The sequence below is a fragment of the Drosophila elegans genome, unplaced genomic scaffold (assembly GCF_018152505.1).
Source record: "Drosophila elegans isolate 14027-0461.03 unplaced genomic scaffold, ASM1815250v1 contig_208, whole genome shotgun sequence".
Taxonomy (NCBI): Eukaryota; Metazoa; Arthropoda; class Insecta; order Diptera; family Drosophilidae; genus Drosophila; species Drosophila elegans.
Genome location: NW_024545578.1, coordinates 16791390 through 16819195, shown reverse-complemented (window position 1 = coordinate 16819195; position 27806 = coordinate 16791390). Strand labels below are relative to the sequence as shown.

General features: G+C 36.6%; 2 protein-coding genes across 2 annotated transcripts; both read left to right on the top strand.

Annotated features, from left to right (window-relative positions):
- Positions 1–1888: 1888 nt before the first annotated feature.
- Positions 1889–11366, top strand: LOC108147397 (fatty acyl-CoA reductase wat). Its single transcript, XM_017273833.1, has 11 exons — positions 1889–1961; positions 2508–2878; positions 2976–3104; positions 4981–5100; positions 5591–5689; positions 6370–6526; positions 7953–8142; positions 8959–9102; positions 9508–9627; positions 10804–11067; positions 11228–11366. The coding sequence occupies exons 1-11, from the start codon at positions 1937–1939 to the stop codon at positions 11337–11339; spliced, it is 1731 nt and encodes a 576-aa protein (XP_017129322.1). The 5' UTR covers positions 1889–1936; the 3' UTR covers positions 11340–11366.
- Positions 11367–16677: 5311 nt separating this feature from the next.
- Positions 16678–18476, top strand: LOC108147417. Its single transcript, XM_017273855.2, has 3 exons — positions 16678–17059; positions 17118–17252; positions 17542–18476. The coding sequence occupies exons 1-3, from the start codon at positions 16756–16758 to the stop codon at positions 18414–18416; spliced, it is 1314 nt and encodes a 437-aa protein (XP_017129344.1). The 5' UTR covers positions 16678–16755; the 3' UTR covers positions 18417–18476.
- The last annotated feature ends 9330 nt before the right edge of the window (positions 18477–27806 follow it).

Sequence of the window (27806 nt, the reverse complement as noted above, 5' to 3'; positions counted from 1 at the left end):
TAATTACCATGCAGCAGTTTAATTATTGTTAATGCGAGGGCCATAAACTGTACAAATAAAAGTGGCTTGCCATTTCCGCTCCATTTGGTTGACTACAATTAAACTGCCTAAGGAAGATTTCAATATTTTACTTATGGTGTGTTGCTATAAATCTGGGATAAGGAGTAAATGTACTTTTAGATTTAAAGTTTTTTGACTAGAATTTTTTGTTAACTGGGTTCTTCACTTAGAAGACTTTCCATTAGTGGAGACTCGAACCGGAAATGACCAATCAAAAGCCCAAGATGGTCGAAAAGCTTAAAGTTTCTTGTGAGCACAGCGAAGACAAAGACAAGCTTTAACCCTTAGGTGGTGTACATTTTCTTTAAATGCTGATGTAAAATGGAAACTTATTTCACCTGAAGTTAAGTATAGCACCTCATATAAAACCTCTTGTAAAAGAATTCGATCTTATGTAAAGCTTAAGACTTATCGGGAACTTAAGTCTGTATGATTACAAAATCAACCATCATAAATTATTCAATTTTTACTTAAAAATATAATACATATTTCAAAAATATTTTTTAAAACGATTTGGCATGTGTGTTTATTTACATCTAGCGTAAACTACATTTGAGTTTTTTTTTCTTAAGTATACCTAAATAGTTTATCAAAAATTATTTCCATTTAAAAAGTGTAACTAGACAGTTTTTGAAAAACTTTTGCTATTCAAAAAATGTACTTTTAAGTTGGGTTTTTGATACATTTTAAATATCTTTGCTTACAGGTTATTGTGTCAGGGCACGTATTAAAAAATAGACCGTTTTTCTTTTAAGGAAAATTTGTTGTTAAACGGGCCTTAATAATTAAAATTTAAACTCTTAAAGTGTCTAAGCCATAATCATCCCTCGACCGATTAGAACAACTTTTTTCTACGGATGCCAATGCAAGCCATACCAGACTGTCTATATGTGGACAATGACAACTGCCACAAATATATGACGACTGCAGCAACAACCACAACTATGTCACGCAATGAGGTATGAAACCATGTGTGTTTGTACTGAAAGAAAAACGTACAAGTCAAACTTGTCAATTGAAAATTTTAATATTTTTATGACATTTGAAAAGCTATATTCTTATATTAAATTTAAATGCATTATTACCCTGCAAACTTTTCCTAGAATGCCAGACATATAACAATTAACAAATAAATAATTTCAATTTTTAATCTTTAGTTTACTGAGTGTTTTTTTTCAGTACATCCGTGTATGCTGGACTTGCCTCGTTTTTCGCTAGCAATCAAACAACATATGCTGTCTACTCTCGCACGCGACGAACAAGAACCAACTGTGACGGAGGATATGGTCATGCACACACAGACAGAGACTCACCGACAGGGACACGCACACTCTGGCTCACACACTCATCCACACATGGTCAAAAGCAGTTAGAAGGACACACGGTCACATGGCAGCCGCATTGGCTGTTGATAATTGAATAATTAACATTGTTTAAAATGGCTCAACAAGCGGGTGGAATACGAGGGAAAGAGTGAAAGAGTGCGGCGTGACCGAAGCAGGTTGATCCGCCATCTCTTTCTCGCCAGACATCCTGCGGGCCAGGTCATCGGGTCAAATGCAACCACAATGTCAGCCAGGCCCCGCACAGCTCACATTTCAAATAATATATGTATATACCTGCAGGGAAAAGTGCAAGCGGTCGTTCTACACACAAATAGGTATAGTGTAATTGGGTTATAATGGATACACATATATCGTGTGTACTTCATATTAATATAATTGACTTGCGGTGGGAAAATCTTTTCGATATATGTCTGCCGTTTATTGATTAAAATCCCAGTTTTTAGCCGCTTTGAAATTGAAAACTTGTCAATGTTCTTTTTACCCTTGAAGTGAACGGTTCGATTTTGGGACAATTAATACCATTTTAAAACATGCATGAGGCAAATCCTAGTAAAAGTGAGTGATGTATAGACATCGAAGTAACTTAATAAAGGAACTAACTATGGTTAAATCACATTTGAATATAAAAGCTTAAGGAATAAAGGAAAGGTTTAAAAAAGTTGCTACCAAAGAAAAATTTCACAAAGTGTTACTTTAATATTATTTAATAAACCTCACGAGTCAAAATCATAAGTTCAGAGGATCTACATAACTTTTATGAATGAATTATTAATTTATGCTTTTTTATCATGACATTTAAAAGAGTACATACGAATTTTGGATTTTTATAAAGAAAAAAGAGCATAGTTATCAAACAGCTTAAATACAAATTTAGTTGTACATAATATCTTGCACCTTGTGAAAAAATAGCAGAAAAAATCTCAAATGAGAAATCGGAATGTGTTATAAATTCGGCGAAACGAGTAACAAAAACAAGTATTTTATGAAGTTAAATATATTATAATGCTGTCGATATGAATTAATTTGATTTGAATCAATAATATTAATTTATACTATATGCCTTGGTAAAATATTTTAAAATGACCCAAAAATGTCTTTTAGTTGCTCGCAAGGCTTTTTCGTCCACCAGCTCCTCGCGACGTAGTAGCAATGGAAATGGTGGCAGTGGCAGTGGCAACGAGGCCGGGGAGGACGAGGAGGAGCAGGTCTTCCAGGAGGCGTCCTCTAGTACGAGAACAAACAGTGTCGACGGGAGTGGCACCATTCCACACTCGAGTGCCGTTAGTGCGACACCGGTTACGGATTTCTATAGCAATGCCACCGTACTCATTACGGGCGGAACGGGTTTCGTGGGCAAAGTGTTAACAGAGAAAATGCTTCGCTCGTTTGGATTGCGTAAAATTTACATGCTGATACGCAGCAAGGACAACATGAGCGTGCAGGAGCGCTTGCAGGGCTTTTTCAATGAATCGGTAAGTGTCAGCGCCCAGGATGCGGGAGCCTGTCAAGCTCTCCTTCCCGCAGGCAAGGACAATGTCGGATAAAAACCCAACCAACTGCCTCCGACAGATATTCAATAGGATGCGCGAGGAGTCACCGCAATTGTTGGAGAAGGTGCATCCGATACGCGCTGATTACAGTGCCATCGACCTGGACATTGATTCCGCCGACCGAGCAATGCTCTCGTCTGAGGTCCAGGTGAGTAAGTTTTGTTGATGTTTTACCAGTCATTCCCGTCCCTCTCGTCGCCGCATCATCCACGTCCCTCTGCCACTCTTCTGCTGGCAATTCAATCAATGGACTTTTTGTGTGAGAAACTTTGCATGGGCTTTTGTTGTGCTTGCTATCTGAATGGCTCCCTCGATTCCTGTCTGTTCCTATCTATTTACACCAAAAAAAATATAATTCCTAACATTGAATAGATTCGATATATATTGGTCAAGTGAGCAAATGTTTTCATTGTCCATAAACTGAATAATTTCCATAAATATTTTATATTTAATTTATTTTAATACCTACCTATCGTTATTAATTATTATTTTTGAACTATTTTATTTTATTTTTTATTTATTTAATTTTTTATTATCTATTTGAGTTTTACAAAAAATTGCTGTTTTAATACGATTCTATCGATTTAGTTTAAATGAAAAAGTTATAAATTTACAAAATTAAAGAAGGCAAGAAAAGACTTTTAAACGACAGCAAAAATAGCAAGCTTTAAACATTTTTACACTTTTGTTGAAATCGCTGTTAAAAATTATAAATTAAAAAATAAATAATTATTTTAGGACATTAAATGGTTAAAAGTCATAAAATAAAGTGCATAAGGTCAAATTTTTTCAAAGTGTTTCACTGGTTATCACAACCTTCCCCTCGTCTTCTCTGGGATGTGCATTACGTATACGTAAAACGTTGCATGCCAAAGGCAGGCGCAATGTTTACGACAACACCAGCCAGGCAGTCAGTTTATTTCTTTCGTTTCTCGCCCATATTTTTTTTGTTTTGTTTTGCTGATCACAAGAGGCGCACGATATGTATGCATGTGCATATAAATGTATATATATTCTACTTTTCAACAAAAATTGAAATACCCACCGCCACGTAAAACTGTGAAAATGTGTAGAGCATCCTGGCGGGCGGCTGCTCCTGCTCCTGTTGCTATTGCTGTTGCTCCTCCTCCTGTTGGTTATAAAACACAATATATAAATAAATGAAAATTCCTGTGCATGCTTCAAGTGCTCGGCATGCGCGAGCCATTGTCCTGCCATCCTGGCACATCCACATCCACATCCTCATCCGCATCCGTTGGTCGTTTTTATTTTCCCTCAGTTTCCCATGCTGTTTGCGAAAACATTTTGCATACAAGTCACTCGAGCCTGGTCGGTCTGCTTAGAGTCCGCTTGCACTGTTTTAAGCTGAAATTGCTTTGTTGTCGATGTTCAATGCACGCGCCGCACTGCAGGATTCCCGCTCCTGCTCCTGTTCCTGTTTCAGGACCTGTTCCATCTGCCACAGCTTCTTTTTCAGCATTTTGTGTGTGACTTTTTAGAACGCAGCCGAACATTCCCCAGCAGATCGTTGCAGTAATGGTTGTGCCAGTGATGAAAAAGTCACTACCTCAAGGTACATGATCATTATATGTCAATGATCTTGATCTAAAACATATATATTTTTTTTCAAGTTTTCTCAAAAATAAAATTTTTTAAAACCTTAGTTTAATAAAAGTAAGTTTTAATATTTCTTATGATTTGTATATACCAACATATACCAACCAATTACTCTAACCACTTGACGTTCCTATATATATTGTCTAATGTTTAATACTATGACATATTATCCTGATTTTCTATTGATCAGTTTGAAACTTAAGAAAAACTAGTAAAATAACCCATCAAGGAATGTACCTATAAAAACCCAAGTACTGTCTTCACACCACTGACTGTTGCTGCTTTGTATGCACATCTCTTGTGCATTTTGCATGAGCTTCTGTGCTGCTGAGCTCTCGTTTTTTTGTTCTTTTCATTTTTAATATGCATTACAATTCGTGGGTCTGGTTTATCTTTTTCGCCTGTAGATTGTCTTCAATGTTGTGGCTTCGGTGAAATTCAACGAGAAACTGAGCGACGCTATTGACATAAATGTTTTGGGCACCAAAAAAATACTCGATTTGACAATGGAAATGAAACAGTTAAAGGTGAGGTTCTTAAAAATACAATTTTAAATCACTGAACTCAATTTATCAAATTCTACGAAAAACCCAATATATCAGTAATCAATACGCTGGAGTTTAATATTGATTCAGGGCAAATAGTTTTAAAGCCGATTAAAGACACCTACGTTAAATATCAACCCACGATTATGCCCGGCATGGCCATTTTGCCATTAATGAAAATAAATAACGGAAAAATATACGTTAAATATTCACATATCGCGCTTTTAAGTAACCAAAATGCATAATTCCCCTGTCTGAATACATGCAAAAATATTTGCGTATGAATTGTAATATTTACGTACTGTTTTCTCTTTCTCTCCTTTTTTCCCCGATTTCCAAACTTATTTGGGTGTTGCATATTTTACGGCGTTGGCGGGCAAACAATTTCCAACACAATTCAATCAACATTCGACATGCGTGTTTCCCTCCCGATTTCGGTGGTCCCTCCATTTCATCTTTCCCGTGGGCACAGTCCTTCGTGCACATTTCAACACTCTACTGCAATTGCAATCGCAAATTCATCAAGGAACAAGTGTACGAGAACGAAATTGGCTACGAAAAAATCATGCAGGTTGGTAACGCTCACATAAAAATGAAATACCTGAAAAGAATACAAGAAAACACATTTGGAATTTCAAGAACAAATTATTTAAGACTATTATATATCCTCTAAACCAACTTTTTCAAAATCTGAAAGGCGACTTATATAAAGTTTAAATGATTTAGCCCGGAAAATAATTACTTTTTAGGTATGTTTCTTTGTTTTTAAGTAGGTCAATCGGTAGAGTTTTTAGTAGTAAAGAAGAAATTGTTCGATATTTTTGACCTTTTACAACAATCTCTGTAAAACTAAATATATTTAAATCAGAGATTGTTGAAAATTATTTAATGATCGAATTTCAACATTTTATCGAAAATTAAATGTTGATATTTTATGCACTTAATGTAAATTGAAAAGCCCTTTTATATATAACTTTAATTAAGAACATTTTTTAGGTATTTATAACAACAATAGATTTTAAAATATGTGAAGATGAAATATTTTTTTTACGTTTATTGGAACATAAAAAAAGAATTTGCTTGGATGTTTAAGATAAAGCTTTCCCTGTCTGTAACCAAATATACCCTTTTAACAAATGTATACCGCGCAAAAAAAGTTCCACACAAAAATCCTGAATATCATATTTGATATGCGATATGACAGTTTATTTAAATTGGAAAATATTTTCACGGGCTTGTATATATCCGCAGATCTATCGCACATTCGACGACGAAACGCTGGAGAAGATGCGGCACTGCCTAATTGGCCAAATGCCCAACACCTACACCATGACCAAGAAGTGTGCCGAGAATCTGGTGAATCATCGGGCATTCCACATGCCGGCGGGCATCTTTCGACCGCCCATAGGTGAGTGGGTGGCGTGCGGAATATTTATTGCGGTTGCAGACTTGACTTAACAAACTAATTGTCAGATAATTAGCACAAATACCCTGGGGCAGGCATTGTGTAAACATAGCACACAAGGAACATATCCTGCTCTGCCATGGAGAGATCCCCCGAGGATCTCTTTGGCCAAGGAAAAAGGAATATTTAAAATTTTGTGAAAAATGGCCAACAGAGTTGTCTACATTCGGTAGCAGGAGATAGGAGATATAGAAGAAGAGAGAGAGGGAGGGGACTTAGGGCTTACCAGATAAATGCATGTGGAAAAAGTTTTTATATTTTCGGGTCTTTTTTGTGATTTCGTTTGCTTCTTTGTTCGGGCTGCAACGCAACGTAACGTAACGAGCAAAACGTAACAAAAAGTCAGAGGATGTCTGACTTGGTTTTCCCATCGCCTCAGTGCTCAAGGGAGGGGGATTCTGGCTGCCGAAGCTCTCGAGAAACAAAGCACAAACAAATTTTCATTTATTTTAACACAAAAATGCCAAAGCATCGTCCTCATGCAGCTTAGAGCTGGCTGTGCAAACAAGGATGGCAATGGAAAATGACAACTAAATTCCCTTACTTTTAAATTAAGTTAATGAATATAAGAAACTTTTATTATTATCTAAGACTCCTTTGTTAATTTTTATTAAACATTTTGTTAATTTTTATTAAACATTTTTAATTAATATGTAATATTGTTTTTTATTTTGAATTGTTCAACATTGAACAACAGGATCATTATTTTTTTTTCGATCTTAACTTAAAAATAGAAAGGCCATTATACTTAAACAAACGAAAAGCAGTCGCTAATGATCATTTTATAATAATTATTTTAATAAACGATTTCAGTTTGTATTCCATTAACAGTTTATTTTTAAATAAAACCCGATTATATGATTGTTTGATGTTTAATTGAAAAATCACATTTACGATGTTATTTGATTTTAAAAAAAATTTTAAACCTGTCTGATACTTGGAGTTGGTACTTTAGAAAGATTTGTTTATAATTTACAAGTCATTGACTCATGAGTGAACAAATATATTATATTAATATATTTATATATCTTATTTAGATATTTCAAAAACCATTTTTATCCAAACATTGTAACCCCATTGCTCTAGAGTATATTGAAAAAAAATCAAGTCCAAAACTTGCAATTGGGAGTCAGGCATATCAGTTAGCAAAATGGCAAATAGAAAGGGAAGTTCGCAATGAGTTGGCGGAGGTGGAATTGGTGGGGTGGAAGATTGGGAACTGAACTGGCGGACCGGTCGCTACCATTATCACTTTGACGTTGGCTAAAATCAACAAGGAAACTCCCGGTCGCCGCAGTAAAAGTCCTCCACCGTCTGCGATTCTCTGGTGGAGCGAACAAAGCAGCCATTAATTCTTATTTATTCGCAGTAATGTCAACGTACAAGGATCCATTTCCCGGCTGGACTGATAATTTGTACGGGCCATCAGGTTTATGCACTTGGTCTGCCCGGGGACTCGTCCGTTGCATTTACGGCACGGCCAGCTGCAAGGCGAATATGGTGCCCGCCGATTACGTGGTGAATGCCATGATAGCAACCGCCTGGGATATAGCTCGAAGGTTAGTCCACACCAGCACTCAGACATCCTGCTGAAGCGGTGCCAGAGGATGTGTAAAAGTTGTAAAGAGTTGCACCGCAAGCTGATAGCATTCGGTTGTTTGCGAGCGGCAGGAAAAAGGAGAAAATTTGTAAATACCAAGAGCGGAAAAATTAAGATGTGCAAAGGTCGCTGGCTATCACCTGTGGGAAACCGAAAGTAGAATGGAAAAAGTTCACTGGCTTTCTTTTACGCTTTTTATTTACTTTTTGGACCTAATAAAATACTTTATTGTAATATTTAAAAGGGAGAGAAGAATATAATTAAATTGGTTTTTAAATTTTGTATACTTTCATATTGTTAGCATAATTGGAAATTGAAATATTTTAATATTACTTCAGGATTTGAAAGACAAGTATTTTAGTTTATTAGATTGAAATAATAAATAAATATCTTCTCTAACATTTGAAATACACAAAATTAAAAAAAAAAAAAATTAAGTTAATTTTGAAAAAGTATTATTTTTATAACACCCGGTAAAAACTCATGGTAAATCCAAATATTTTTACTTTAAATTAATTATTTTTGGTACTGGCTTTGTATCTAGAGGTGTTACACATTCTAATTTATATTTAAGTTTTGAAAAATTTAGGTTTAAATTAAAAAAAAAAGGTTAATCTACAATATTTTCTTTTGGACAAACCAATTAAATACGTAATAATTACATAATCATGTTTTTAATTTACTTAAAGTAATTTTTATATTTTGAAACACTTATTAAAACATTGGTCCAATTTTTAGCTTGGCCCGAAATAATTACCATAATTTTACTTCGCAGATTTAAGCTACGTGAATGTAAAGTTAATGGTAAATCGGAGCTGCCCGTCTACAATTACGTGTCCGACGTGAACAATATAACCTGGGGCCAGTATATGCACTTGTCGCGCAAAGGATTTCACGAACCTTTCGACAAGGCGCTTTGGTGAGTTTAACACACTCACACACTACTGTGTGGTCTGAAAATAAATATTCTTTATTGAATTTTATCCCGGAAAAAAAATCAACACGAATCCCTGCCGTATTGTATGCATGTCTAATCTGATGCTTAAATATTTTCGAATTTTTGTGAACGGAAAATTTATCTATGCTCTGCTAATACCTTGAAACAACGAAACCTGAACGAAATTCGGAACAAAAACCAAAAAAAAAAAACTACGTTAAAACGAATCCAACGTACACAAACTAAAAACACAAAACGAACTGGGGATTGTCGACCAAACCAAATCGAACCCAAATACCACACGGAATCGGTGAAATCGCCATATCCACGACCCCTCTCGCCCACTCGAATGTATATATCCTTCGATCGACCGCATTATTGTCACAGGTGCTTCTCGTACGTTATAATACCATCGAAGCCTCTGCATTGTGCAATTGCATTTTTCTTGCACAATATCCCAGCTTATATTTTAGATTTAATTGCCATGGTCACCGGACAAAAGCGCATGTAAGTACACTCACACATCGTTTCAGCTGCTCTCACATACAACCACCCTCAACCCCAGGCCACGCCCACCCCCGCCTCCATTGAGAATATGTTCACAGAGGTGGCTATGTGTTGGTGTGTGGGTTTTCGGGGGTCGGCTACATTGAATGGATTTTAAATGGAACATGGAAAGGCAATTGAATGACCTATTCAGGGTATCCATCGGGGGCTTATTTTCTGATATCGAGTTTGTTAAGGATAAAGAAGCAATCAAGAGCGATTAATTTCATAAAAAATGTTCTACATGATGTATGGAAATGAAAATTAAGTTTTCCATATATATCTGTGAAAAGGCAATAACGGAGTATTTAAAAAATTAGAGACGTTTTTAGTTACGAACCATCTATATATGCTTATTACTAGTCAAGGAAAGAGAACGTAAATAGTATATTATACTTGTAGATCTTAATTATCTTTAAATGTATCATTAAAAAAATGAATTTATTTGCAGATCGAATTTTAAGTTAAAGTCTCGGTAATCTCTATATTTTACATTTTAGAAACAATCTTCCACAGAGTTAAAGTCCCAATATAATGACGGAAAATACTCAGTTCATAAATAATATTGTCAACCAATTTATTTTTCAGTAGAGATGTATCCAATTTTTATTTAAAATACATTTCATTTAGTTAATTAAATTGTATTGACCTCTTAGCCAAAGTAAAATAAGAGCAGAGAATGTCGTTTCCATTCAGTCAAGTCTCTTGGCAACTTCTTAGTTGTTGGCGTATACGTTATATTTAACAAATTGCAATTAGATTTGCCATTTATTTATGTAGGTGGACCGTAACCAGACTGCTTTGCTCAACACCAGCTCCCCTCAATTAGCAAACATATTGACAGCAATCTCTTCTTCCGTTCTGAACCTATGCGCGTTATTGCACCTCTACATAATGAGAAACTAGTGAAAATTAAATTATTTTCTTTTATTTCAAAATAAACTTTATATGGTTTACCTACCTTGTATTATTTTAAGTATATAGGTATATAATTTGTGTGACTATTTTATTTATAACAAAATTAATCTTTCACAAAGAAATACATTTTTTTAAAGAAATAAGATGACATTAGGTAATAGATAAAATTATTAATTTATAAAAACTGTTCAAAAATCTGGTGAATTTTCCGACATACAGCTATGTGAAGGCGTACAAGAAGATATCTCGCATTATCGACATGATGGCTTGGTTCGGATTGAAGGAGTGGAAGTTCGCCCATCGCAACATTGACGAATTGAACGAGCTGCTGCCGCACGAGGAGCGTTCAGTGCTGCAGTTTAACATTGCGACGATTAATTGGAGCGAATATTTCCGCTCATACCTCAGCGGCATCAGGCGCTACTTCTTCAAGGATAGCGCTAACGATAATAAATTACAGCAGCGCAAAACTATTTATCGCAGGTGGGTCTGACTCTCCAGGTGGGCTGAAAGAAGTAGAGGGCTAGGTCTTTCGCTAAGTAGTTTTTAATTACACTTTGTTTACTCCCTTTTGCATGCTGCTTCTGCTGCGTCTTTATGCTCCTTCTGCTCCTGTGATGCATCTGTAACTGGACGCGCTCAGGATGCTCCTTTTGCACACGATGCTGAAGACGACATTTGGTCTTTCATTAATTATGTGCATGCTCAAAGTTTATTTCAGGATTTTCAAAATTATGCCAAAGATTGCGCTCTGAACGAGTGTCGTTATAAATTATAATCAAACGCGGGTATTCTTAATAAATTGTGCAATTCTTAAAGTATCTCTGACTTGGCATTACTCATACGCCGTGTGGCGCGAAACTTTTGACAACTTTTTTCCTTGCTCGTTCGCTTCTACGCGCTGACAGACGTCTTAGTTGGCCCCTCACGGTGCCAGGTGAGTAAAGTTACCTTTCCCGAGCATTTTGTGTGAGCGGTTTTTTTTCAGCAATATATGTAGTACGTACGAGTATTACTTATATATATATATTTTGTTGTCACGCTGAGGTCCGTGAAATATGATGCAATTTCTGGCGCGATAAAGTTGCAAGGACTCCACGATCTCGAAGCGCATCAAAATGTGAGCTGTATGTGTTGACTTTGAGTGCGGGAAAGTTAGGGGACCTTGTGGGTAAAGTTGCCAGTTACTCTAACCCAATAAGGTTTATGGAATGAAGCTTCTTAACTAGGAGAAGAATACTAAATCTTTATTATAGTTTTAAATTTAATTTTTATATGTTATTAATAATTTAAAATAAAATAATTCAAAATGATGGTTAAACATTTTGAGCTTACTAAAATGGAGTCAAATATATTTAAAAGATGATCAGATCCGCAATAGTTTATTCATCTGAAACAACACTTCATCTTTTAATGAGCATTTAAGCTCAAAAATAAATCGGTATCGGTATCTCCTGAATATTCTTTGACATATTTAAGGATTTCTTAAAGCATTAAAGCTCAAATTGTGTATCTTCAGGTAAATTCCTTCAATTTTTGACAATAACAATACAAATGTCAATAAAGTAAAAAAATTGTCTGCTAAATACAAAAACAATTCATCGTTCACCGATATTACAACATATTTTGTGAGCGTATTTCAGCAGTAACAAACCGCAAAAATATATCGTGTAGTTTCGCACGAAAGAAATATGGCCCAGAAGTGAACGTAAACAACATGACAAATACAAACACAAACACACACCTTACCATGAGCAACATATGTAAGTGGATAGACGCAGGGGCTATATACATATATAATTTTAGTTAAAAGTTTTATTTCTCGCATATTTCATATTCTTGGCTGAAACTTTTTTCCACCTCGAGCATTTCCTTGTTTCATATTTCATCCCGAAAAAGAAGGACAAAGAAAGAGACAGAGCAGGACCGAAGGCAAGTGGGAGAAAGCGAGCGGGATGCGCGGCGCATTCATTATTGTGTAATATTTTTACATTATTTTATTATAAATCAACAAAATGCACTCAACGCGGCAGCACAAAAAACGACAACACAAGTTAAAAGTTGCATCTACGTCGACGGCGGCAGCGACTGCAACTTCTGCTGCTGACAGCAGAAACACATTAAACGTCATAAAATGCACAACGCAGCGAAAAGTCGCCGACAACGAGGGGGCAGGCAGGCCCTTTGCCTTTATAATTTATTTTTGCTTGAATTAATGTGAATACTTTTCACCACTTGGCTGCACAGAGTTGCCCCAGCTACCTGATAGTGGAGCATTCAGCTTCCAGCTCCCAGACTGTGCCTCCTGATAAGGTAAGTGCTGCCGGAGCGTCCCTGAAAAATTCTTAAAAATTATCCTAAGTGCTTTAGGAGACCCCAAAAGACACATACGAGCAAATGTAGTGCAAATCGAGGTAGCAAGTTGCCCTTAAAAGGAGTAATAAAATAATGTTCGACTTATGCTAAAATATTTCACATTAGTATTTAAAACATACTCACAATTATTTTTTTTTTAATTTTTTAGTCGGGGTAATATAATATTTTGATATACAAATAATGTATTTCTTACTCTTTTGGTAAATCTTTTTAACATAAAATAACCTTAGATTGACCTATTGGAACAATCAAATGTTTTGTTTAATACATGCAATTGTTTTTGGGATTATGTTAAAATATGAAAGCAGCAACTCCATTTTTGGTGGAATATTAAAATTCCTATCAAGACGAATGATTTTTGCAGAGAAGTACCATTTCAGTCCCTTTTAATTTCTGGACTTCCTAGTCAGCTCTGCATAATTGGTCTGGTCATGGCAACCGACGAGAGTTGGACAGAATGGAGCCAAAAACTCACCGACCAGAGGGAAATGTGCAACATCATCAGCTGTCAAATGCCAGCTGCAACATGCAGCACCAACTGCGAACATGCAAGATGTGCAGCGACTGTTGATAATCAAGTCAACATTAGAGAATATCCGCTCATGTGGACTCTCAGTTACGCTGGACGGGCAATGTAGCGTATGAGCAATATTCCAGCAGCAGCATCAGCACCAAAGCTCGTACAAAACCAATAAAATTATCGAATGGAACCCAAGCATAAATCACAAGAATTTAGATCAAGCATGTAAAGAATATTTAGCATGTTGGCCCTCGTTGCCTTTTTGCGTACCTATAGATTTTTAATTTAAAACAACCTGGGCGTAGGTAAGCCCGAGCACCTGTGACCAGGGAAAATGTCCACGAAAGGCCATTAGTTGTTTGTCCAGGACCCAGCCTAATGTCCTCTTGTCAAAGTCCACAGTCAGACACAGGCAGGACACTAACACTAACACAAAGGAGCATGGTTCACTGAGGAGAAATGTAACCTGAATTTTAAACCAATTTATTTATTGTTGGTATTGAGTTACCCAAAGACGTCCATATAGAAAATCCATAAAAGTGCGTTTAGAATTTATTTCAGATATGCCGACTGAACTATTTGTCACCAAAACATGTACGACTTCTTACCCCCCTCTTACCGATATTATATTTTTAAATGCAAATTTTTCTTCTCAGTGTAACAGGACAGGCTGTGTATGCAAAACGTAGCAAGCAATAAAGAAGATTTGTGTCGCCGTCGCATTTTGTGGATACATTTTTACCCCTTCACATTCTCTTGTCATCTGCTACTTCTAGTACTGTCTTTTTTTTGCAAATTCTGCAGAAAATCTCAGACCAGAGTAGAAGTCAAGTTTGGTTTGGGCTAATGACCACAGAATAGCTGCTGGTTGCAGTCACTCAGGTTGGTTCAAAGAATGGGTGCAGAACGGCCATTGTCTGCATTGTAACTTAGTCTAGAAAAGATGGAATAGAAAATGGGGATATAGAAAGTTTTTGAAAATGTTTTGTATAGGTTATGAAAAGGAACCACAAATTGATGACCAAAAACAATATGTGTTAACGCATTTTTCGAGTCCTAATTAATTAATCAAATTTAATAGATAAAAATATAAGCTTCTTTGGACAATCATAATCAAAGTAATGTACACTTAAAATTTCTTTGAAATACAAACCAAATTCCAATAAGAGACCAAAACAGCATTAGTAAAAAACTAACATAGAAAAATTAAAAAAAAATTTATTTGAGATTCAAACAAAATTCCAATCAAAAATTATCTTTTTACTAATTTAGAAAAATAAAGAATATTTAAAAGGAAAATACTAGCATCTCTTATTTTTAATGATTGAATGTTCACACATTTTTAACACTATTATGACAAAAATATATAATATAAAAATATATAAAAGTAAGCACTACTAAACCAATTTCTCCTCGTTTGTAACCTTTTAAAAATTACTGCATAAACCAATTGAATTCTCCACCGATTCAATTTACATTCTGCAACATGTGGCTGCAATGTGATTGCAGTTCCAAGCCAGCTTCCACATTCTCAAACATTTATCGATTGTGCTTGTCTCTGTCTTTTGCCCCCTAAATTCCCTTTTAAGCCCAGTTCGGAGCGATTGAAGCCCATTAAATTTTCCGCTTGCCTGCCCAACTTTACTTTCAACGTTTGCTCCCCAAAGATTATCGCAAATGCACAATGGTAAAATAATCATAATTGCATATAAAATGTTAATGGGCAATGGACCACGACCCGACGGCAGCAAATGTTTGGCCAGCTCCTCGCCCTCTAAAAAGAAAAAAAAACAGGAAACTTTTTAATACACCAAAGGACACATTTGGGCCCCGCTTTTCCACTCCCGGCCGAATGTGTGCGCCGCAAAATGCAAAAACAATTACGAAAACTTTGTTGCCGGGCCCAGGACCAATACTGCCCTCACCCCCGTAGAAAAACAAGGGAAAACTCAACTCCAAACCAAACGTACGAATTTTCCCAAGCACAACTTTATGCTGTTTTCCTTTCGCCCCCATGGCTCGTTGCTTGTTGCTTTTTATTGGTTATTTGTTGGCATCTTTTCCACGTTCTTTTTTTTTCGCTGTGTGGATTTTTGCTTTCATGTTTTCATTGCTCAAAAACGGGGCGATGGGCGGAGCAGCGCCCAACACTTAAATTTACATAATTTCCGCTCCAAGTCACCAATGTAAAAGCTTTGGCCAGGATCAGCTGCTCTTGGTCCATAGACGGCAGTGCTAACTTTCCCCCTCCTGTTCTTTCCCATTTATTTTTTTGGTTTTTGCTCTTTTAAAGCGGGAAAATGTTGGAAATATTTTAACGCTTCTATTTTAGCTGAATTTCGCGCCGTGTTGTGCCCCTGTCTTTTTTTTTTTGGCCGGGTTCTTGTTTTTGTGGCAGACCCAACACGTTGCTGACTTTTTGGCCTCTGGCAAGTGCACGAACTGAAAGTGCAGGCCAACTTGTTGTGGCCCATAATACACCAAGGGCAACTTTATAGGCGCTTAGCAATTATGGCCACGCCAACTATTTTATCCCCTCCCGTTTGCCATCGAGCCATGTGAATTGCAAGTCCATCGAGTGGTTCAATGATAAACGATGGGGGTCCTGCGAAAAGGTACGGGTTGAGCTATCGATCTGTTTGACTGTTCGGAGTGCAAAACATGCAGCAGGTGATAGAATCGTCAAAAATGAATGCCTAGCAAATTGACCTTACTTTGGAAAAGTTTCGACTTTTTGACCCTAACCCACAATTGGATTTCAATTAAAAAATCGTTGTTTTTTCTTCTAAATCAATTTTATTATATACTCCTGCAAATATTTCCAAAAATTAATATTCTTTAAAATATCTAAATTTTGTATGTGATTAAAAACAATTAAGCCAGGGACCAAAATAGTCATTATTCAATAAAAAAAACAGAGTTATAAATTTTGTTCATTTCTTTTTTTGATTTTCTAGTAAACTCTAAATTTATTTTTACTATAACTAACACATTCCTACAGACCCTATTCTGTTGCTTTATAGCTTTTAAATTATTATTATTAACATTCCTTATTAACATTCATTCATGCGATAACGCACAATTTTAAATCTTGCATTTTTTATATCATTATGCTGTTACCTTGATTATTCTGTCTGCAGCTTTTTGATAGCGCACGGTCACACTGAACTGTTGAAGTCTAATAATCACAAGTCATTGACATCGAAGTGACAGGGCATTCGAGGTGACATTAAATAAGTCTAAAAAAAAATACAGGAGATCGTAAAAAAAGAAAAATGAAGCGTGCTTGTGGTTCAGATGTGCCTATCATTAAGAAAATGGTTTCCGACGAACTTGAAGATTCAAATGCCAAAAACGAGCCGTGGCCGTCGACGGAGAATGGTGAACCAGTGAAACAGGATGTGGTTTCTGCTCCGATTCCAGGTGGAACTGATGATGCCGCCATGGCTCTGATTTCTAATATTTCTTCAGAATTAGCTGCTCCCATGGCAGCACCTAATCCTTTTATTGAACTAGCTGCTATTGATGGGGAAAAAAGTGTCCAGGAGAGACAAGATTCGGTTCTAGCTTCGATCTCGGGTAAGTTTTATAATACTGTCATGAATAATAGCCTAATGTAATAATATTTACCATTCAGTTTTTTCTGATAACCAGCTACGAGCTGCAATTGATGAGACCCTCCAGGCTCCATGTTCTTTTGGTAAGCCAGATGCTATTGATGGGAAAAATAGTGTCCAAGAGGATCAAAATTCGGTTCTAGCTTCGACCTCGGGTAAGATTTATAATACTGTCATGAATCATAACCAAATCATAACCATAAATCATCATATCTGCTGCATCAGCCGGAACTAATGTTACCATTCAGTTTTTCTGAAAACCAGAAACGATTGAAAAGAATCTAAAGTTAGGGCTCTTTCGACCCCAAATTTTGTCCAATAACTTCCTTTTTTTTTTCTTATAAGCTCATACATATACCTTTTATAAGCTCATGTTTTCGAATATGAATAAACCCTCAAGCAACTTTGTAATCCCATTCTGAATTTCGACTTTTCTGTTAACAGTGGCTATTGAAGATCCCATTTCGTCTTTGGATCCTTCTGTTGAAATTTTCGCTGACGAGGATCGCATCCAATCTTCTGATCCTGATTCACTTGCCGTGGACACCAGCGGTATATCAATGACCTTTATGAATGAATCAGAGGATAATTCCAGCGATGTGAGTGAACTTGGGCATCAGATGGATTCGAGCGGAGAACTTTCCGTGGACACCAGTAAGGAAATCGGCAAAGGGAGCGAGAAATCGACTGATTGGAATTTGGACATGAACCGCCAACTGCGCCAGTGCTTGGTCCCCAAGGACGCCCCGATGGTCCTTAATGAGTTAAAGGGTGTGATCATCAGCCGCATTGCCAATAAACGCTACCATGACGGTCAGTTCACGACCCATTTGACCGTGAACTCAAAGCAGTACTTTGGCGAGGGTCCTTCTGTAGCCTTTGCCAAAAAAAGAGCCTGCGAGAAGGCTTTGCGCGGCATAATCATTGACAAACTCACCGCTATGCAACATAATGCAAATGAAATAGAAGAAGATGATATGCCCATGATAGAGCTGGCCTCGTTTGCCCTTTACAAACTTTTTAAGGAGTGGAAGATGGAAGGTTTCCATGTTCCAGAGCAGTCGGATGAACGCTCGGAGTTACCCTTCGGTTGGAAGACCATGCATCCCGGCGTGGTTCTTTCTCACTTACGCCCAAATTCTATTTACGAATATTTGGGATGCACCGGCAAAACGCCGAATGAGGTGTTCGAAATGGGAATCGTGGTGGACGGCCAAGAATACAAAGCCAAAGGGACATCTAAAAAAAATGCTCGCCACAATTTGGCTGCCCTTGTTTGCAACACAATTTGTAAAACCAACTTTTCCAATGGTGATTAACGTTAACAAGTCAATAGTAAATTGACATAAAACATTTAAGCTATTAATTTGTTTAACTAAAAAAAATATAAACAACAATTTTTAGTTAAACTAATAAATTGTTAAGCCTTTAAATAAAACTTCTGCATAAATTTAATTTTGCAAATGCATGCTTTTTGTCGAACCAAACTTTTTTCCATCTTTTTTCATTACAGCATCCAGAACCTATGCAATTATTTGCAATCATATTTCCGTCTTCCATTTTCTCCCTCGTCATTATAGAAAGACAAACAAAAATGTACCAGAACAAAGATCTTGGATATTGAATTTAATTAAAAATGTTCATGACAGTTCATCCAGCTTATTATCCTGTCACACTGAGTGAGCAGTGAAAAAAAAATGCGGGTGTAAAATGAAATTGGAAAATTAAATTCAGCCAACTTAATTGAATTCGAATTGGAATTTTTCCGCTGGAATTGGAAGTTGTCTAAATGGACAAAAACGAACACCGATGAGTGTTAATTTTATTATACGGTTCATCAATATCCCGGTCACTTCCGATTCCTTAATGGTTATCCCTGGAAAATGTCTGGGCATCCCCGTTTAATGACAATTAACATTTTTCTAATGGCCGGCAATTAGAGGAATCCCCGGGCTTTGGGTAAGATTTATACGAATGGGGGGATAGTCACTTTCTGGCGCTCAAGTCGAAGCCCAGTTCTCGCACAACGTTGGCCTTATTATTACATTGTTTATGAGAGCGCCTTCTGCTTGGCTTTCTCCCCGCTCGATTTATTGTTTTGTGTTGTGTTGTTCTTGTTGCTGGCTTGTTTTACAAGACCCGTCTCTCCACGCTTACTAGTATATGTCCCTGCCAGCCTCCCAAAACACCCAAAACACCCAACCACTCAGCCCTCCCCCTCCTCCACCCCATTTTTGTGGTCGCAGCATCTTGCGGTCCGCCTCAAGTCATATTTCCTTATTATCTGGGCGGTTTTTGGCTTTGTTTTTTCGTTTGCCGTCCCTTGACTTTTTTGTGGTTGACCTTACCAAAAAATGGAATTATTAATGGCCTCGTCCATTTGCTGCTAAGTGGCGCAAATTGTGTGTTTGTTTATATCATTTGCCTGTGCCGGAAATCTTAAAGAATTCTCTTTTTTCTACCGCTTCCTTAAAGTAAAATTTACGGTGGGAGTCAACACCATGGACAACAGTTTACGGAGCGCATTGAACCTTGCACTTTGTTAATGACCCTTAAAGCTCTACAAAAATGTAGGTGAAGTGGATTTATGATGGGAATAAGGGAGAAAGTATTGGGGCTTGGCATAACACAGGAGGAGGACTTAAGACGTAATCAAATAACAGGAATAAAAAATGTTAGCTTATGTCATTCAGAAAGTTTGGGTAGTTGTTGAGAAAAATTATAAAATGGCTGTGCCATAATAAAAAAAATTGTATTTCCAACACTAATGAAATAAATGGACAAGTTTAATATTTATTGATTTTCTTAGTACGAAAAATTTAGATTAGAATGATTGGAATTAAGTTGCTATTGCTTTAAAATGTATATTGAATCATTCTTAAAATCACTATGAATTTATTGACTAATTGTTAACTATAAGCTGGTTTTATAAGAATTTTAATGTGATGTGATTATTATTTTTTTGGAATATTAAGAGACTATCTAATTAACGATAATCCTTAAGGCTTGAGTCCTAGAAGTGCAAGCTTAAAGTATCTGCTATCCTTCCCTTCTTTCCCGCATAGCATGGTCAATATCTCAGACCACCTTTCATATAGCGGTAGCACACACCTTGCTTAACCTTTCCCCCGCCCACTTTCCCCATTTCCCCCAACTCGCCCTCATTGCATTAATTACCGCATACTTGCAGAGCATCTGAAGGGCGGAAAGGGCAGGAAAATCTGTGGCTGTGCTAAATTGCACTTCAAAACGAGAGCAGCATCCCTCTGGACGAGGATGTGAGTGTCCTGGATGTGCGGATCCTACTCCACCTCGGTTTCTCCTGCCCCTGCGAAAGCCCCTGTCGTAAAGTGTTTGCACGTGAGTTTGTGGGCGCCAACATGCGCTGATTGAGAGTTCCTGCCCCACTCACACTCTGGCACTGGGGAAAGGATAAATGAAGGACGATGCTTAGATCTAACGTACAAAAAGAGAGCAACCAACTCAGCTATATTTTTTTTATGCACTGAAAAAACCTAATTGTTAGAAACATAAGTTATACTCCAAATCTGTGGAAACATAGCTTTATGAGAAATTCTAACTAGACTTTTACAATATATGGTTTTAGTTAAATATAAATATTGAGTGACACCAACAAAATTTAAGGTAGCTCTTATTCTACATCCTTTGATTTTAGCATAAATTATCACAAACAATATATTAGTATTCAATAAATTTTGTCAAATATAAAAAGGAAAAACATTTAATTGATTTTAAAAATTATTGTTATTAAATATCTTCAAAATCTATGTTAAGCATAAAGGCACTGTTTTTATTTAATTTTTTGTTTAGCTGACTATTTTGGACTAGCCTAATTGTAAGAAATTTGATTTCTAAACTTGCGACTATAAAATGAATTGATCTCCTGATAGTTTTTTGTCTGTGTTGCTCTGCATTTTTTCTTGTGCTATTTTCTGTGGTTTCCAGTGATGTGTTGTTCAAGCGCTATGGCAAATATTTGATTTTAATTTTTCCAATTAATTGGTTTTCTATCAAAAATTCATCGTCCTAGCAGGCCTTGTTCATCTATTCTTTTTTTCCAGCCTCACCTGCCCGTCAACATATATACGTGCCTCAAAACATAGAGATTTTATTTTCTTGTTTTTCCCTGTCTGACTTTAAACGTCTGACTTTAAAGGAGAGAAGGGCGAGATGGTGGTATAAGCACAAAAACTTTGTCCTGCAACCGCAAAGTGTGGGGGCGAGGAGGGCGTGGCAAATGTCAACTACAAGAAAATTGTCACTAATGAGTGGTAAAAAGAGCGAGTCGAGTAAGGACGCTTTGTTTGCATAGGCCGAAAGAGCCGGAAATGAGGGGAAAAACTAAGAGGCGGCTGCAAATTCTATAAAGCGAGTGGCTGGATGTTGGTCCACTGTGTACAGTCAATATTGGCAAATGTGTCAGTTGCAGCCCGGCTTTGAGGTGGACCCAAAATGGGCACAGCGGAAGGGAAAGGGTTGCTGGGGCTTATGAGCAGCAAAAAGCCAATCGGCAAGGGATAATGAAAACCACGACAAAAGCGCAAAAGTTCCGCAGCAGTCAAGTAGCCAGGAGTCAGGAGAATGACCTGAAGGACATTGGGTAACCAGGACTCTTACACATTCGTAGTTTTTACATGTAAATTATGCAGGGAAAACAGGGCAGAAATGGGTGGAAAAGGTTAAGGGTTTAGGTGTTGCGGAGATGCCCTTTGGTAAATGAACGATTTTGAAATATAAGATGCAGTTGCAGTATTTTTTAAAGAGAAAAGATGGTTAAGGTTAGGTTAACTAAAACAGCATTCAATTAGCCCTTTGACATCATCTTACCTAGAGATTGACATTACACATTTTTTTTGTATGAAGTTTTTTTTTCTTTTTTGAGTATTTAAGTATGTATTAATACAGAAATTTTTTGTAAAAATCTTCAAAGTAATTTTTAATTACTGCTTAAAATCTATTCTGGCACAGACCAATATATAACAGTAATAATAAGCAGAATTAAATTAACTCTTATTAAACATTGTATTATATGCACATATCAAAAATTGCATCATATATGCATTAAATCATCGAATTGAAGTTTGCAAAATTTAATTGGATAATTATAATTCTGGCAATCGTAAATATGTACGAATCACCATAAAATCCCCAAAAGAAAGGGAGGGTATCACTAAAAGAATCCAACGTCTGCCCGGAACTCCAGTGTTTCGTGTTAATGAGATAAGCATGCAAATGCCTTAATAGAATGAGCTCCTCCAGCTTTAATTTTCCCGCCCAACCGTCCGCCTCCGTTGTTTTTCATTCAGGGGGCGTGGGAGTGGGCGGTAAGGAGAAAGGGAAAGCGCTGGAGAGCTGAGCAGTCAATTAACAAGCCGAGTTGAGCTGCAGGTGGGATAACCATAACCCAGACATCGGGGGCGAAGTGGAAGAGCTGCTCCACCGTTCATCATCGTTTATCTTAATAAACCGCGCACTCAGTCAGACATTAAGCTGGCGAAACCAGAAAGCAGCCAAAAGTCCTTTGGAAAATTGCTTAATTTGCAGTTGGCACTCTCACCCAGAAACAGAGTAAGGAAAAATCAGATTCAGTGGAAAAGCCAGGGGCGAGGAACTGTGGGCGCGGGCGATTCAGTGCAGCGTTAACGCAAACTTGAAGCGCGGCACGTAAAAATGTTGATAAAACGCACAAAGCCAGTTGATGATTTCAATTTATATTTCCAAGTGGAACTCATCTTTAGTGCAGGACGGAAAAGCGTAGCGTTTTCCACCATCCCCCAGCCCATTAAGCGTAACATGTAGCGAATTTGCTGAAGCATATCACGTGCAACATAATTTTTCCAAGCGACTTGCCACTTGCAAGTTGGAGTAGACAGGGGCGTAGAAAAAGGGAGCAGAGCCTGGCGACTGACATGAATGCTCCACGTCACCCAAGTCCTTCCCCCCCTTACCATTCGCGTTGGGATACGTGGCATTATGAGCGTGAAGTAGACTAAATAAATTACATTTGAGCACCAAAGGTGTTATGCACTGATAAAAACTAAATCGAGGGATCATTTTCAATATTAATCTTTATTAAATCCACATAATAATTTACTTATTTAATGTTTCAGTGGGTTTCTCAGGCAGAAACAAGAGTTAAAGAAATAAATTAAATTTTTTAAGAATTAAACAGATACATTAAAATAGAAAAAGTTAAAAGTAAAATACTTCGGAATTATAATAAAGGCAAACATTATATATAACTTACGTGGTAAGCCCGGCGTTACTTAAATATTTGTTATGCATTAAATAGACGTTGTCTTACAGCTTACAGATAATTTTTTATTAAGATTATTTATAATTTAAGTGAAATAATACCATAAAACATCTTAAATAGTTCACTTAATATAATTCCGTTCAATAATAGTCTTTTGCAATATTCACACCTGTAATTATTAAAATTGAGGTCAGAAACAAATATTTCAAATATAAGGTTCTGAGAAAGTTAAACCTATTTACAGAAAAACTTCTTGATTTTCCCGCAGAATGCACCTGTACAACTTTCGGATGTCGTAAATAGTCAGAAGTAGTTAAAAATGCTAATAACCATAAAATAAGTTTAAAAACTTTGCATGCATAAGGTATGCAATTTTCAATGCGTTTTCCGACTTCATCCGTATTTAAAGTTAGCATCGAAGACAGGACCACGCCCACTCCGATGCCGCCTTCCCTTAACTTCAACTTGAAGTTGGGAATGCATTTGGTCCTGGTAAAAGTTTTTGGCAAGCAAATGGAGCAGGAAACAGCTGTCCCTTCATATCTTTTGCTTATCAAAAGTATCGACATAAGGAGAGGAGAATAGGGGGAGAAGGATAGAAAGGACATCTTTTCAGCCCCCCTCACCCTTCCTTTTGCACTCTGTTGTGAAATATATGCAAAGTTTGTTCAGGAGAGAGTGAGACGGCGAGACACGCCCAAAATGCTTAAAATTGCATTCGACTTCCTTATGCCGAAAAAATGGAAAAAGTAAGACAGACTCCAGCGATCGAAGATAGTTTTACTCTTGCGGAGCTATTGTTTCTAATAACATGTTTGCCCTTTTAAAATAATAAATACATGTGTTGAAAAGAAATAGGGTAAAATTACTTCGGTATTAAATATTATATATATTTGCTTTGTTGAACTTCGTAAGGAACAAAATATCATTTTTAAGTTTTTGATATAAAATAAGAGTGTGCTTAGGCCAAAAAACTACATAAATTTAAGGGATATTGGTAAATCTGTATTAAAAAATATGAAAAACGTTTGGATATTATGTTTAAAAACAAAACCTCTTCTTCAAGCAATACAAATAATAAAATGTTTTATTATTATTAACAATCTTAAATCAATAAAATTAAAAAGTTATAAAAAACGAATGGTAAAATATTATAAAGTTTGAAGGGTATCAAAATTTCCCCATTTAGCCTAATACTTATAAAAGCGTGTGTATGTGGATGTTTGCATAGATGAGTGCAAAGTTACATTCAATTTATATGCACTTGCCAAAAAGTTTACACCGAAAAAAGTTTGAGCTGGTACGAAAACTAAACATTTTGTTATCGCTTTGATAATGGACTTCAGATTCCCGCCCACCCTCACACATATATCTAGTCCCGTTCACACACATACTGAGAAGGACTTTATGCATGCATACGTAAATAAACGTGGTTTTTTTTGGATTTCCGTGCAGCTGTAGTCAAAGTTTATTGCATTGAGGACAATTGAATTGCCTGTACAAATTTACGGCAATTTTGCACTATTTAAAAGCAATTTGCAAACTTAAAATACACACTTTTAAGCGGCACACAAAAAAAAAACTATGAAAATTTAGAACGTTTTAAGGGTAAGCTTGTGTTTTCTTTTGATCACTTATCACAGATGATTTTGGGAACGGGTTAAATGTATTTTGGATACTATTTTGCATATTTAAGTTCCCGTTTTTTAGTCAGGGAAATTTGTTATATCGATAAGAATCGTGAAAGCACTCATTTCTTTTATGATTCTAATTTTCATTCCTGCAAAGATGAAACCATTTTAGCACCGACAGCAGTAAAGAATATTCTTATAATAAAGTTCGCAATAAAATTTAAATTAAAGCAAGTGTATGGCGATCAAAAACGGCAGCCTTCACTTATTAACTTTGCCGTTGGCGAACAACTTGGATTTCAAAGTATTTTAGCAACAAGAAATCTAAAAGGGTGCTCCATGCAGCAAGTACAATAACAAAAGCAATGCATCGATTATGGAAAGTCAGACATCAAAATTAATCATCTCAGTTCGCAGCTATGCAGTGGAAAAATGCCAGACGACCGAAACAAGTTGCTTTGAAGTTTTTCACTGAAAGAAAACGAAGCCCAAGGCGAAAAAAGATGGAGATAGATAGAGGGTAAGGGAAAGGGAGGGGAGACGTAGAATGCTGAAAGAGGAAGAAAAGAAAGTGCGAGATGGAGAGGAAAGTGCGCTTTATTTTTATCATCATCATCTTCATTTCTTAGCTGAGCATCCTCATCAGCAGCAGCTTCATCAATGTGCATTTTATTTCTGTCCCTCGGGGTAAAATGCAACCACCTCCACCTCACAAAACAAGAAGGGAAAAATGGAGAAAAGCTACTAGATTTTTGTAACACCCTTGAAATATATAAGACAATATATAAAACAATTATTGACAAACTCAAAAATCTTCCTAACTTCGCATTAAACTAAGAAATTGCACGCTTACCAGCATAAAGTTTCACATCTCCCAGAATATTGGAAGTCGAGTTTGATTATTCCAATAGTTATTTCAATAATAAATATTTAATATTCCCAAGCTATGATAAGTGGCGTTAATTCGTAGTTTAAATAAGATCTTAGCTATAATTTATTTTTTCTTATACCCCAATGAAAGACTAACAGTTTATTTATGATAATATGAATAATATTTTATTATTTTAATAAATTTCAAATTTCGAGCCGGATAACAATTAATATAATTTGGAAAAGTCGCCAAAACCAACTAGATTTAAAAAATGTTATTAACTTTTAAATACTCTTTGCAAGGAAATAACAAGAAGTAGAAAAACAGAAGCAGCAACACCGAACTGCAATTTAAGTAGCAAAAAACAATGGAGCATGGCAAATGTTGTTATTGCGTTCAAACGATGTTCCCAGCAGTTATGCCATTTTCCCGATTTTCCCAGATGGCAGCTTATTAAACAGCGGAGGTCTTGCCACTAACACTAATGCGCCAATACACTGAAAAGCCGAACGGAGAACCTGTTAAAAATAGGAACGGATGAACAAGGAAAGCTAGTAAGCAGATTTTTTATTATTGGTTTTTTGGTTTACATAGAGAAAGAAAAATGTAAAGTGAGTTGGAGAAATGCAATTGGAAATAGAGTGATCTCTGTCATATTGAAAATGGTTTAATTAACGAATATTACTTATTTAAAATCCAAAAATCGAGGGATACAATATGGTAACGTATACAGAATGAGGATAAAAAATATGTTTAAAAGTATCTCTCTAAAATTTTAAACCTACGTACGAATTTTATAAGGTGTTTATTAATTATTATTGTCCTTTTAAGATTCGAATAAAAAAATTGTACTTGAAGTCAGTTTTTCTGGCATTAATAAAAATCTCTAATACATGAATTTAGTTTACTTGTGAAAAGGAAAAAGGTTACATCGCAGGGGTATTTTAAAATTCTGCAAAAAACCTGGAGGTGTTATTAAAATGATTAAGTGTGCGAGGGACCACTGTAGTATCTCGAATGTGGCGTTATCAAAAACCCCCTCCTAGTTTGGATGTTCTCTTCAGCGGTGTTGCTCCGCTTGCATATTACTCATGTGTGCCTGGGGCAGCGAAGTGGGTGGTGGGTTGGGTGGACTGGTGGTGCAGGGTGGGTGGTGCAGACCGTATGTGGTGACTGGCAATGCAGCTGCAGCTTTTGTTCTTCTTGCTGGCCCGTGGCTGGTGCTATACGTTTTTTAATAAATTATAAATTTCTGCAAATATATTTGCAAGCAGGGATTACATTTATCCCATAGCCATTCCTCTTTACCATCCATTTTTGCTTCATCTTTGCATTTCACAAGTTTTTGCCGAGGCCCCAAGTGTGTATGGCCCGCCCACTTTTGGCGCCCACACCCTCCGTTTTTCATGTGTGCTTTTGTATGCACTTTGGAATTTTGTGTTCATGCTTAAGTCACGTTTCGCACATTTGTTAAGAGAAGTTCTTAAGGCGATTGCAATGCCGCTTCAATCCCTCTCTTTCCCACCGCAGTTAGCCGTCTCGCTCCCTCGTGTTTGTACAGCAAACGGAAATTATGTGTAAAGTCTTAAATTAACTGCAAGTGGCAAGCGAAATGCTTGCGATGTGGTTAAATGAAAAGCGGAGAGGGCTAGACTGCAAATATTGCGTAAACTGTCTCGGGGATGAAAGGATATATTTTTTTAATCAATCACAGATCCTTTTAACTCAAGTCCGTTTTCTTTCAGAAAAGGTAAAACCACTGCCAGCGATGCCAGCCCTCGGGAGAAAAGACAATACATTTAGTGTTAAGGTAAATGACTTGCATTTAAAATAGTTTCCTGAATAGTAAAACTATCGCTAAAGTTTTCTGAAAGATGTATGAATATTTCATTGTTTTCAAGTAGTGATAAAAAATATCTAACTGTAAAGT

Bases quoted from the DNA above. Each gene is read 5' to 3' on its own strand.
- LOC108147397 (XM_017273833.1), top strand. From the start codon at position 1,937: ATGCATGAGGCAAATCCTAGTAAAA. The intron at 1,962-2,507 runs GTGAGTGATGTA...AATGTCTTTTAG, and splicing joins TGAGGCAAATCCTAGTAAAA to TTGCTCGCAAGGCTTTTTCG. The intron at 9,628-10,803 runs GTAAGTACACTC...TCCGACATACAG, and splicing joins GTCACCGGACAAAAGCGCAT to CTATGTGAAGGCGTACAAGA.
- LOC108147417 (XM_017273855.2), top strand. From the start codon at position 16,756: ATGAAGCGTGCTTGTGGTTCAGATGTGCCTATCATTAAGAAAATGGTT. The intron at 17,060-17,117 runs GTAAGTTTTATA...TTTACCATTCAG, and splicing joins GGTTCTAGCTTCGATCTCGG to TTTTTTCTGATAACCAGCTA. The intron at 17,253-17,541 runs GTAAGATTTATA...TTCTGTTAACAG, and splicing joins GGTTCTAGCTTCGACCTCGG to TGGCTATTGAAGATCCCATT.